The sequence below is a fragment of the Silurus meridionalis genome, chromosome 10, assembly GCF_014805685.1.
Source record: "Silurus meridionalis isolate SWU-2019-XX chromosome 10, ASM1480568v1, whole genome shotgun sequence".
NCBI lineage: Eukaryota > Metazoa > Chordata > Actinopteri > Siluriformes > Siluridae > Silurus > Silurus meridionalis.
This window is the reverse complement of record NC_060893.1, coordinates 5,293,056-5,307,095: the sequence shown is the minus strand read 5'-3', so window position 1 is coordinate 5,307,095 and position 14,040 is coordinate 5,293,056. Positions and strand designations below refer to the sequence as shown.

Genomic DNA, 14,040 nt, shown 5'->3' with positions numbered 1-14,040 from the left:
TGATAAAGAGAGAAAAATGATAAGCAAATAAGTAGTAGGGTAGGAGAGAGAAAGAAAGAAATGAATGTAGGTACATAGTAAGAAAGGAAGGAAAAAATAAGGGAAGGAAGAAAGGAAGGTAGGAAGGAAGGAAGGAATTAAGTAATAAGGAAAGAAAGAATGAAAAGAGAATGAAAGAATGAAAGGAAGTAAGAAGGAAGGAAGGAATTAAGTAATAAGGAGAAAGAATGAAAAGAGAATGAAAGGAAGTAGGAGGGTAGGAGAAAGAAAGAGATGAACGTAGCAAGGAAGAAAGGAAGAGGGAAGTTACAAATTAATGAAAGAAGGAAGAAAAAGATTGTGATAAAGAGAGCAAAATGGAAAAAGTAGTAATGTAAGAGCGAGAAAAAGATGAATCTAGCAAGTAAAGGACAATAATTAAGTGCATGTTCATTTGTATTACATGTAGGTGGGAAGGAAGAAAGATAGGAATGGGTGAAGAAAGGAAGGAAGGAATAAAAATAAGGAAAATGAGAGATTGTGATAGGGAGAGAGAAAACGGAAAGAGAATGAATGGGAGTAGTACGTTAGAAGAGATCGAAAGAGATAAACGTGTGAAGGAACGAAGGAAGGATGGTAGGAAAGAAAAAAAGGAAAGACAGAACACAGGGGAGGACAATAAAAAAAAAAAATGTCCAGCTGTAGCTCAGGACAAACTTCTGCCCAAATACAGACTGCTGGATTTATACAAGGGCCTTCTCTTTACAAACACAAGACGACTGTGTGCAAACATCTCACATTCACAGAGCCCTTTACCACTGACCTGACACGGCACACACACACACACACACACACACACACACACACACACACACAGTGTTTGAACATCACAGCAAATATAAAAGTCAAGCTGCACAAACATCTGTGAAGCAGAGCGATACAGTGAGTTTTAACACTCTGAGTCTTCCACCGTCTTTCAACACTTCCGCTGCACAGAGCTCCACTTCACTTTTACTTTCATTCATCCCTTCATCCACGAAAGAGGAAACAATAGAGGAAGAATAGGATCTGCGGGGTCTTCATCAGTAGCACGATTCTATTAAACACCCCGAAATGCATCCGCCTTCATAAAAACATATTAATACAATTGTGAGGAGAAAATGCAGGAGGAGAGAGAGAGGAAGAAAAGGACAAAAAGAAACCAAATCAACGGGAAGGTAGAAATTTAGGAGAAAAAGAAACGGATGAAAGAATAAAGAAAGGAAGGAAGTAGAAAGTATCCCTTAGTCTCAACTCTCCTGTCTCAACTCTGTTCTCTCACCACTCCTGTCTCATCTCTCCTGTCCCACCACTCCTGTCTCATCTCTTCTCTTTAACCACTTGTCTCATCTTCCTGTCTCATCTTTCCTATCTTATCTCTCCTGTCTCCCCTCTCTTGTCTCACCACTCCTGTCTCATCTCTTTTCTCACCACTCCTGTCTCATCTCTTCTCTCACCACTCCTGTCTCATCTCTCCTGTCCCATGACTCCTATCTCATCTCTCCTGTTTAACCACTCCTGTCTCATCTTCCTGTCTCATCTCTTCTTTCACCACTCCTGTCTCATCTCTCCTGTCCCACAACTCCTGTCTCATCTCTCCTTTTTAATCACTCCTGTCTCAGCTTTCTTGTCTCACCACTCCTGTCTAATCTTTCCTGTCTCACCTCTCCTATTTTATCACTCCTCCTGTCACACCTCTCCTTTCTCATCTCTCCTGTCTCATCTTTCCTATCTCACCTCTCCTGTCTCACCTCTCTTGTCTCACTACTCCTCTCTCATCTCTCCTGTCTAATCTTTCCTGACTCACCTCTCCTATTTTATCACTTCTCCAGTCACACCTCTCCTGTCCTGTGTCTCTTTTTTCATGTTTCCTCTTTCACTACACCTCACTCTGAGTGTTTGTTCACGTCGCTAACAATTCCCAAAACAAATTTTGTTTTCTTTCTTGCATTAAAAATTTATACAAAAATAAAAGTGTTCTTCTAATTGGACGATATATAAGTGTATAATCGTTTATATTAAAAAAATTAAACAAGGAATAAAGAAATGAAGAAAGGGAAAAGACACAAAATAGACAAACGGATAAACGAATAAACGAATAAAAGTGTCTGTACCTGGCACAGTGACCCGAGCCGAGCGGCTGATGATGGTGCCCAGGTTGTCGATGGAGGCCACGCACTGGTACACGCCCTCGTCTGGCTTGTTGTGGACAGAGTGCTCCACAGTGCTGATGAACAGAGAGCCGTCTGGAAGGAGGCGTCTGCGCTCGTCTGCTGCCAGGTTGAGGAACGTTCCATCCTTTTTCCACTCCACCCTCACCAGATTGTCGCTCACCACCGAGCAGTTCAACACAGCGGGCAAACCCCGGACCGCCAACATGTCCACCGGCTCCACCGAAAACCGGAGCACGGTGAAGAGTTCAGGACCTGAGAAAAAAAAAAAAACACCACAACATGAAGCTCTACATTCATTATGAAGACAACTTAATTATTCATATACATATACATACATAATTATTCATTATGTATTTTATGCAGGTATATAATTAAAAGGGGGGATCAGTGTATTTTTCAGATCATCAGACTAATTATCTGCATAAGTGGGGTGGAGCAAAAACAATTACAGCACCTAAAAAAAGTGCTTTGTAATGGAACAAAAAACTGTTTTGTATTTTCATTACTCAAATAATTGCCTCCTTTTCTCAGGTAAATCGTTCCACAAATAACACATTCGCTATCTTTTCATCTACGATCTTCATCATGGATATTTTTAACCAGGCTTTTTCCCAGTGGGATCTCGGATGCATCAGCTACACCCGAGACTCGGAGCAAGACGATTTCAAACATCCCCAGAATCCATCAATATGACAGAACAAATCTTTCCTCTTTACTGAGTATCATTAAAGATCTGAGAAATTTGTAAAAAAGCTACACACACACACACACACACACACACACACACACACACACACACACACACACACACACACTTTTCGGATCTCTGAGATTCGGGTACAGGGATGACTGTGAGGTTTAGTTGAGCTCGCACTGCCGATGGGGATTTTTACATTCAAATCCCTTAAAGCCAGGACTGGGTTTGATCTCGGGGTGGAACAGCGTAGCTGAGCTCAACAAATGTGGAAGAAATTGGGAAATGCTTTGTGTAAGAGGGCGTGTGGGATCGGCAGGACAAATATCTTGAACTGATCGAGACATGCGAGCTGGGGATTTTCTAACTGGCTTAAATAGAGATGTAAAAACAAGCAGGTTCATTCATTCCTGTGCGTTCCTCAGAAATCCCTCAGGAATGGTTTCTGAAGCAAAACAAAAGCGCAGTGATTGGAAGAGTAATGATATTTCTTTTAATTTAAATCTGAGTGAAGTAAGGAGTTGTAGTGGTAAAGAGGGGGCGTGGTCAAGCTACTGTTGAAAAGAAAGAAAGAAAGAAAGAAAGAAAGAAAGAAAGAAAGAAAGAAAGAAAGAAGAGAGTAAGGAAGGAAGGAAGGAAGGAAGGAAGGAAGAAAGGAAGAATCCTTAAGAAAGAAAGAAAGAAAGAAAGAAAGAAAGAAAGAAAGAAAGAAAGAAAGAGGAGAGAGGAAGGAAGGAAGAAGAAGGAAGGAAGGACAAATCCTTAAGAAAGAAAGAAAGAAAGAAAGAAAGAAAGAAAGAAAGAAAGAAAGAAAGAAGAAAGAAAGAAAGAATGGAGGAAGTAATGAAGGAAGAAAGGAATGAAGGAAGGAAGGAAGAAATTCATGAATGAATGAATGAATGAATGAATAAAGGAAGGAAGGAAGGAAGGAAGGAAGGAAGGAAGACAGAAAGAAAGAAATTAATGAATGAATGAAGGAAGGAATTAATGAAGGAGAAAGAAAGAAAGAAGAAAGAAAGAAAGAAAGAAAGAAAGAAAGAAAGAAAGAAGAGAGTAAGGAAGGAAGGAAGGAAGGAAGGAAGAAAGAAAGGAAGAATCCTTAAGAAAGAAAGAAAGAAAGAAAGAAAGAAAGAAAGAAAGAAAGAAAGAAAGAAAGAGGAGAGAGGAAGGAAGGAAGGAAGAAGAAGGAAGGAAGGACAAATCCTTAAGAAAGAAAGAAAGAAAGAAAGAAAGAAAGAAAGAAAGAAAGAAAGAAAGAAAGAAAGAAAGAAAGAATGGAGGAAGTAATGAAGGAAGAAAGGAAGGAAGGAAGGAAGAAATTCATGAATGAATGAATGAATGAATGAATAAAGGAAGGAAGGAAGGAAGGAAGGAAGGAAGGAAGGAAGAAAGAAAGAAAGAAATTAATGAATGAATGAAGGAAGGAATTAATGAAGGAGAAAGAAAGAAAGAAAGAAAGAAAGAAAGAAAGAAAGAAAGAAATTAATGAAGGAATGGAGAAAGTAATGAAGAAAGAAAGGAAGGATGGAAGGAATGAAGGGAGGAAGAACAGAAGGAAGAAAGGAAGGAAAAAAGGAAGCCTAATCATTGGGAGGAAAGAATGCATATATGATGTTATGTATTGCACTGCTGTGTGCTGTTCCTAATAAAGTGGGCAGTGGGTGGAAGATCATTACAAATCCCTCAGTGCATCATGGTGCTAATGACTGACTATAGAGTGTATGTAGACTATATGATGCTGGTATCTACTGAATCGTAGGCTACGCCGCAAATTATTATAAAAGAATAAAACAGCCACAGTGGAGAATATCATCAGCATGCGCTGGTGGTAAACAAACACAACTAGAAGTATCACGCTTTGGCGACTGTGGCTTTTATGTGTACTGAAAAAATAGATGAAGGCAGAACAAAAGGAGATGTGAACTTCAATTTCTTTTCTATTAACTTCCATACATTTTCCTTGTTGAAGTGGTCCTGGTCACCGCTAGGTAATGTCCTACAAATAAGACCTCTGTTCCCACAACTCCATAAAAGTTTTCTTCTTTTTTGGAATCCTGCATATTCCTATTATCTCTTTTTGCCTCCATGATATTTAGGTTTCAGTGCCGATACGTCATTGATCAATACACCAAGTTACATTATGCCAAATTATAACAAAATAAAAAAACAGTCCATATTAGCAAAAATATCACCAGGCAGCCAATCACATGGGTTTGTGTGAGATAGGTCTCATCAGGTGTATGAGTCATGGCTAAAGTCAAGATATACACCCCCACCCACACACACACACACGCGCACACACACACACCCCCACCCACACACACACACACGCGCACACACACACACACACACACACACACACACACACACCCACCCACCAAGGACCTTACAGTATAGTGTATACACCAGGCGGCCATTTTGGCAATAGATAGAAAGAAATAAAGAAAGAAAGAAAGAAAGAAAGAAAGAAAGAAAGAAAGAAAGAAAGAAAGAAAGAAAGAAAAGAAGAGAGGAAGAAAGTAAGTAATGAAGGAAGGATCCTTAAGAAGGAAGGAAAGAAAGAAAGGGAGGGAGGAAGGAATGTTCAAATTCAAAGAAAGAAAGAAAGAAAGAAAGAAAGAAATCTATTTATCCATCTATCCATCTATCTATCCATCCATCCATCAACAGTAAATACAAGCTTTAATAATCTAATCTGCTATAATCATAAACCAACAAAATCTAAAGCACATACTAGCAATCGGAATCTTACATTAAAACAGTGTATTACTTTAATGGACTGTGTTTAATAGCATAATAAAAAGAATGTTTTAGCTACAACAGATTTACCGAACACGCTTTGTACCACACACTGTAATCTACTTTTAACAAAGTCAGCAAAAATCTTTTTTCACTTATACACATTGTGTCATGATAGTTTAACTGAACATTTTGGCAACACCGGAATCGAAAGCTAACCCTGATAACTTCGTCTTCTGATCCAGTAAATTCTGAAGCACTCTCCTCTCATGAAGCAGCATGGAGGCTATCATGAGAATCCTGTGACTCTAAATCCTGATTACCCATTACAGCATGGAGCTGGCAGGATGGCGAAGCGTATGGCTACGGAAAGGCGATATTTCACTCGGAGGGAACAGGCCAATCTATTCAGGGCCAACTCTGATGGTGCAGTAAGGGATATGACTGCGCATCCTTGACCCCAGTGCAGAGAGACAGCAAGAAAATAAGGCTGTCAGCTTGATGAGTATGAGCCGTTGCTCTCTGTCCACATGCTAAAAAATATCCACTTTGGAAACAGTCTCGGTCAGCTCAAACCTCACACAAACTGATAGGAGAACATCACAGTAGATGAATATCACCTCGGGATGAGAACATGCAGAGAGGGAAAAGGGACGAGTGTGAGGAAAACAGTGTGAGTGTTTTAGGCGAATATGCAAATAAATCATTGATAATGCGCATCATTTGTCTAAATAGAGATCGCTAATTGCACTAGTCGTATTATTCTATTAGGAACACTTGTACACCTGCATGCAGATACATAGTGAAACAAAGTAATGTATCATGTTCCTTTTCTCTAGAAATAAGCAACGATCTAACATAGAGAAAGTTACAAAATATCAGATAATCACATGGGCTTATGTGACATGGGTCTCATCAGGAATATGACTATAGTCAGGATATACATAAAACAAGGATGCTATAGTAAATTGTGTATACCAGGCAGCTATTTTGGGAAAAGACGTTCATATTCAGTCATCGCAGAACATCTATTTTAACAGAAAATCACCTATTGTACTGGAATAGACACAATCGGCTGAAGGATAGACAAAATTGACAACTACAAAGTGGCCTCTTCCTTCAAAACTACTGATTCTCATGTAATGATGCGAAATGCACAATATGTAAGGATCACATAGATAGAACTATCTATCTATCTATCTATCTATCTATCTATCTATCTATCTATCTATCTATCCATCCATCCATCCATCCATCCATCCATCCATCCATCCATCCATCCATCCAATTTCCAATTTTTTTTTTATTTGTAGTTGAATGTAGCAGTTTTTTCTAGACCTTCTATTCAAATGTTTGCATTTGATTTGAATGCAATGTGAATTTCTGCCTGGAACAAATCCATCCATCCATCCATCCATCCATTCATTCATCCATCCATCCATCCATCCACCTACCTACCTACCTACCTACCTACCTACCCATCCATCCATCCATCCCCTACAAGATACATGTAAAACTGAATACCAATGTGTACTTTACTCTTAACAGTTAAACCTGCTGGCTTTTAATAATAAATTGTTGATTTCTGAGTTTAAAAACATCAAGCAGAATTTCTCACCTAAAACCTGCTGGAATGATATGATGTGGCAGATCTATAAATGTGATCATTATGATACTATTTTAAACAAAAATCAATTAAAAACCATATGGGGTGCTAAGGCTGATAATATCTCGGTAAACAGAAAAGTAACGGTTTTATTTGTTAAGATGTGCTTTAAATAAAATGGGAAATTCTTATTGAATGTAAATTATGACAGCCATATCACAGACCACATCTCGTCTTTCCAAACGAGTTTTATTTACTGCAATAAAGTACAGCAAAGTGACAGGTTGGTGTGACTGAAAAAATAATGCTATCCTTTAGTTAAAACATTAATGCTATCATTATCATAAAAATACACAAGCTTATTGGATTTCTTTCCAGTGTAACAAAAATATACTGGCAGCCCCCAATTTACGGTACAATGGAGATGCATTACAATGACACCATTGTAATATGTAGTCAAGACATGGCCTGGTCATGTCTTTAAGGAATCTTAAATAATGATGATCAGTATGGGTAGCTGATAATAATTTAACACATTACATTACATAATTCAGCATAACAGAGCAACTTAAAAACTTGAAATGCTAACATCAAACTTTGTCGACTGCTGGCGAGAGTAAGGCATCTCACAAGGCAGGAGATGAGTACATAAAGGCAGCATGCCAAAGTATCCTACGAAGAAAAAAATAAATGTAACGAATTTTCTCGTATTGCCATCGTAAGATCGAAAAATCGTGAGGCGACCCCTCATAACTCGGGGACTAATGATGTTCTGTTCATATTTATGCATGGAGCACCAGTGGAGACAACAATGAGCCAAAGAGCCCAAATTAAGGCTGGCATACTTTCCTCACACCTGTCACTCACAGCAACACCAGCCAATCGTAGGCCTCTGCCATCTCATGTGTGCGGAAGAGGGCAGATAGCACTTTCCTCACTTTTATACTGTAATAACCCACTCTGTACAAGTTCTTTACCTTATATGGTTTTCTTTCCTGTCCAAATGATCTTACTAACTGCAAACATTGTAGCACTCCAAACATGGTGTTTCAGGATTCATTGTTTTGAGACCTTATGCTGCTGTCTGAGGACATACATATTCTCACTCACTGAACATCTTTGTGGGTCATTAAGCTAATCTTCCAGGTGCACTGAGCAGGAAGTGTGCAACAGGGTGAAATAAAAAAAAAAAAAAACAATTGAGGAAAGAAATCAGAAAACAGTTACATTGCTGTCTAAGCAGCAGGTCAAATACAAGTGGCTAATTGGCTTTACAGTACATGGTTTAAAGGAAGCAGGTGTTAGCTTTCACTCTCCCTGGTTGGTTGCTTTTGAAGAGCTAGCTGGTAAGCAAGGAGGTTGAAAAAAACCCAAACGCTTTTACAGTAGCGACCCAACCATGACACTGTCTTTCATACCTTCCTTCAACTCCTTTATCTTCAAGTTGACGTGATCCTACACCGTTTAATAGAACATAAAAGCAGGTGAAAAAGAGTGGCTTCGCCTTTCATTTACCTGAAAACCAAAGCATCTGAAGGCAAAGCTAGCTTCAAATATATAGCGAGTGTAGCCTCAGGGCATGCAGGCATCTAGTTGTTAACCAACAGGTCAAAAATACCCCGTCCCCAATATAATGTGAGCTTAATTAGAGACCATTACATAGAATTACGCCACTACTCTGTGTGTACCCTGTGTGTTTGTCAATGGTCAATGACTTTGATAAAGAAAATAAAAAAAACAAGAAAAGCCTGGAAAACTCCTTTATGCAGCTGAGTTACTGAGCTAGATGCAGTTTGATGCAATTTTCCACCAGTAACAGTGAAAAGGGTTCAGGAGGGAATAAACCGTGAGTAATCCATTTCCATAACGCCGGCCTGACAGATACAGTGCCGCTAAAATGCACAGACCGGCCCTACTGGAATAGGATGTCTACTGATGGAAACAGCTGCTAATAAGCTGGAAAAAGACTTTTCGGACTGAGAAGTCCATCTCCTGCTGAGATGACTGACATATGGGCGTTCATTTAACACAAATAAAGTGTGGTTTCAAATAAATATCTACCAAAATTCTGAAGCAAAAACCTGCCGAACCACAAATTTCATCTGAAAGAATAAAAATGCTAATTTCCATCAATCGAGTTCGTCTTTTCTTGTCGTTTATTTTAGACATTCGTTTCCTGGTTTGTTGAGTTTCACGTGTTCATACGGCGTTCCCAGGATACTTTAGGGCTATGTCCGCACTAATACACTAATACAAAGAGCCAGCGTTTTTAGACATTTAAGTGTGGATAAGCACCTTCAGGAAAGAGAGGACGTGGAGTGTTTATCGAGCAACAGACAGGGATCTCATGCAGCGAGATTGAATGGCATTACTAGAGCAATTATTCCAATGAACACAATTGAACAAGTTTCCTTTCACTGTAGCCACAGCTGCACCACCAGCATACATCATCTCTAACTGAAGCATTAAATTAACCTTATTAATGACCCTGGTTTCTCTATAGATTTTTGTGCATTTTTTTTTGTGTGTTACGGTTTTGAAATGAAGACAAACTGTTTTTGAACAAAGAAAAAGCAAAAGTATAAATGATTCATGAAAAAGCTCAACAATTGTTATGAACTGTTTGGGTCGACCTTTCCTCGTGATGTCCAGGTTTTCTTGAAAAGTCCGCCTTGTAAATGCCCTTGTATCTGCTACCATATCAATTCTTCTCAACTATCTGCCATTTATATATATATATATATATATATATATATATATATATATATATATATATATATATATATATACACACACACACACATATATATATATATATATATATATATATATATATATATATATATATATATATATATAGACTCAGGACTACTTTTCACTTCTAATCATCAACACTGCACCCCGCAACATCTTATATCTGCTATAAACGGACATTCGGTGCAACCCAGATGAGGATGGGTTCCCTCTTGAGTCTGGTTCCTCTCAAGGTTTCTTCCTTATGCCATCTCAGGAATTTTTCCTTGCCACAGTCGCCACCGGCTCGCTCATCAGGGACAAACTTACTTATAAAGAACATATTTACTTTTAATCACCACATTATCTGTGTAAAGCTGCTTCGAGACAATGTTCAATTCAAATTGAATTAAATTATATATTATATATATAAATAATATATATATATATATATATATATATATATATATATATAAATAATATATATATTATATGTATACTATTGTTATAATATCAGTCATTGCTCGTCTTGCCAGACCCCCGTGATCATACTGTACAGTCCTTAACTATCATGTAAAAACATGATAGGTCTGTTACATTGGTCTAGGGCTGCAACTGTCATAAACAGTTATGCTTTTAAGTGTCCATCAGTAAACAATTGATGATAACTTCAACAAGGGTAAAACTATAATGAATGGATATTCGGTCTCACCCAGAATGGGTTTTCTTTTGAGTCTGGTTGTATATTATATTATATCTTAACCTTATTCTCATACTTTTAGTTATACTATACTTAATACTTTTTTATCCTTATATTCTATTTTTATTTTTCTATTTTTCATCTTTACAGGTTTGACAGTCACAAAACAGCATTTCACTGCATGCCCTACTCTGTATTTGATTGGAATTTGAATTTAGAAAACCTCTGTACAGATGTTGCTGTTTTACTGAACTCACAACTTGGGATTATTTCGGAGTAGACTAATTCAGCGTGACAGTGAAGAGGGTCCGTTTCAGGCTTTTCACTCTGGCTCCATTCATGATAAGGGAAGCAACAGTTTCAACACTAATAGTGTGAATGTGATGTGGTTTCTCTGTGTGTGTGAATGTGTGTGTGTGTGTGTGTGTGTGTGTGTGTGTGTGTGTGTGTATTGTGTGTGTGGATGGGGCTGTTCGGGGGACCCCCTAGGGCCTCATGGGTTACCATGGAGAGATTTTCTCCACGCTCTTCACGAGCAGCAGGAGGGGGAAGTCGCCTCACAATAGTGCCATTCAACGAGCAATGAGTGGATACGGGGTGGGACTTTTCCCATTAATCAAATAAAAGATAAGGCCTTAATGATATTCCATGGAAGTGCAGAGAGTTTTGAAAGTGAACACGGGTCATCTGAGGTCTCGGCGGTTTTAGCATCCTGGGTTTTTTTTGACGCCACATTAAATTGAGAGACCTTGTGAGTCGGTCTTAAATCTATGTTGTGGAGGAGCGAGCGTGTTGTGAATCCATCCACACCCATTTCCTTTCACCTGGAGCTTCTGCTTCAACTGGCCGGAACACACTCTAGTTTAATCCCGAATTCCTATTTTAAGCTTCCCTAAACAACAGTTCGACACGTCTATAAGTAGAAAAGGCCAATGCAACCTATGAGACAAACCTCAAGCTCATGCTCAAGAGCCAAGCAGGAAATTGATTTTTGATGCCATTTGCTCACTCTTCTGAAGGAAAGGGGGGCCAAAAGCCACAAAAACACTGAACATCAGAGCAAAACAGCTCTCACCTGCAATAATTCTCTGCTCATTTGAACGCAGGCAAAGCTGCAACAAGAAAAGGGGAGATAATGATGATAAATAATAGTCCACAATGCAATTAATCTCCCTGAGTTTCCTCCTCAGGGAAAGGAGAGCATCAGTGAAATCTCTGGGATGTTCCTGGCGATGATACGCAGAACACAAATGTCTAGCACTGGTGTCAGTTTGATATCCATTAAACTCGCTTTAAATTCTCCAGGAATGAAGACAGACTACATCACTTGATTGGCTGTCTTCGCTGTAAAGGCTTGATTGCCGAACCTTCGAGGCGTTTGGCTTTTTTTTTTGGAAGTTTGTTGTTTGTGTTAGCGCTGATTTGCAGTGCGCTGTTCGCAAGCTGTATGGGTCGGTCAGGATTCCCACTATTACTTACCTTTGAAGCATAAAATTCTGTTTATGAGTATTGTGTTGGGATCACGATCTAAATCTTTTATAGGAAAATTACATGGGATTTTGACCACAGAAAGGAATTGGACATCCAAGCACCGTAACTAATAGCTTGTAGCCCTCGGCCTGCATTGCTACACGGTTTTCCCATGAGGTCCTGCCTGGAAGGGGGAAAAAAATCCACTCAGAAATACTTACATATCAGCAATATTTATAATAATGTGTATATGATCTTCAGTTGACTTAAGTTCAAATTTCTGGGATTTGGAAGATGCCTTTTATCCAGAGTGACTGAGCAGAAGTAAACAGTTGAGGGTCAAGGATCTCACTCAAGGTTCCAGTTGTGGCAGCTTGGTGGTGCTGAGATTTATATGTCTTATTTACTTAGCTTATTTACTTGACTCTTCCAGCAACATGCTAATCTACTTTCATTTTGGTTATTGGTTTAATTCTTTAGTATGTCCAGTTAATCCAAACAGTCTGCTCAAACCCAAAAACATTCAATTCAATTGTATTTCTATTGCGCTTCCGACAATAGACGTTGCCATGAAGCAGCTTTACAGAAATAAAACTGAAATAAAATCAAACATACAATTTCATTTGATAAATTATTCCATATAAGTTTATTCCCAAAGAGCAAACCAGAGGCGCGTTGGTTTGAAACATTCATCAAAATTATCAACTGTTTACTAATGTAGAAGAACTTCAAATGAATTACAGAAGGACCTTAAGCATCGTTCACTAGCTGAGCCGAGTCTCTGGCATGACCCAGGTCCAGCGCTTCATGTAGCTTCTAAAACTTTACCACTATTCTACTATACACAATCAGCCATGATAGTAAGACCACTGTCAGGTGACAAAAGAATTATTAATTATCTCGTTACAATGGCATGAATTACATGGGTGGGATTTATTATTTATTCAGTGCAGTGTGTGTGTGTGTGTGTGTGTGTGTGTGTGTGTGTGTGTGTGTGTGTGTATATATATATATATATATATATATATATATATATCAGTATAATATTTAAGGTGTTGATTTGTCCTCCAAATTCCTTGAACCTTAGTCTGATCAAGTATCTGTAAAAAAAAAACAAGTCTAATCCACAGAACAGACATTGTCTCAAAGCGGCTTTCAGAGTTTAACAGTTAAGGTGAATGGTGTGCATTTATCCCTGATGAGCAGCCGTGGCGACTGCTGCAAGGAAAAACTCCCTTAGATGTAATGAGGAAAAAACCTTGAGAGGAACCAGACTCAAACTATAACTATACAATATCAGGCATGTGGTTTTATTGTTATAGCTGAGCATGTACATTTCTATTTAATAAAACCTTATGAGAAAAGCCACTCTTGCTTTATTGATTTTTTTAAGAGCTATCACCAGAAACAGATTATGTTTCAGATGTCAGATTACCAGCACCCCAGCCGCTCTCAACTGCGTAGTGACGTCATCACGCCACGGCACAACGTCGACTTCTCTCAGGAGGCATAAAAGTACACAGAGAAACGAGTGCCAAGAATCACTATAAATCCTTCAATGAAAGTATATTTCATGCGTTTTATGCGTCAGGATAGATTTTTCCTTTGAAACCTGCTTATTATGGTTATTTAAATAGCCCTTGACAAAGAAATGGCTTGTATTTTGACGTGAAGCTAGTCTAGAAATGTCTTTTCTTGATATAGAAACCGGTTTTCATAGTGTGACAAAGAATTTGAAACCCACTGTCATGTAACATATGGAAAATACACGCATGGAAATATAGAGTGTGTGATCTATGTTGCAATGAGCTGCACCACCATGTACTGCAGTAGAGACTAAAACAATTAAATCCACTGAAGGACTGGCTCAAAGCTAGTTATGCCTACAATGGAGTTTACACAGTGG

The 14,040-nt window shown here is 38.6% G+C and overlaps 1 protein-coding gene across 1 annotated transcript in view; it reads right to left on the bottom strand.

The window, feature by feature from the left end:
* Nucleotides 1-14,040, bottom strand: part of LOC124392945 (neogenin) — a 148,834-nt gene that overhangs the window by 86,159 nt on the left and 48,635 nt on the right. The window contains 1 exon segment of the mRNA XM_046860244.1: nucleotides 2,133-2,444. Within this exon segment, the coding sequence (XP_046716200.1) occupies nucleotides 2,133-2,444 (312 nt within the window).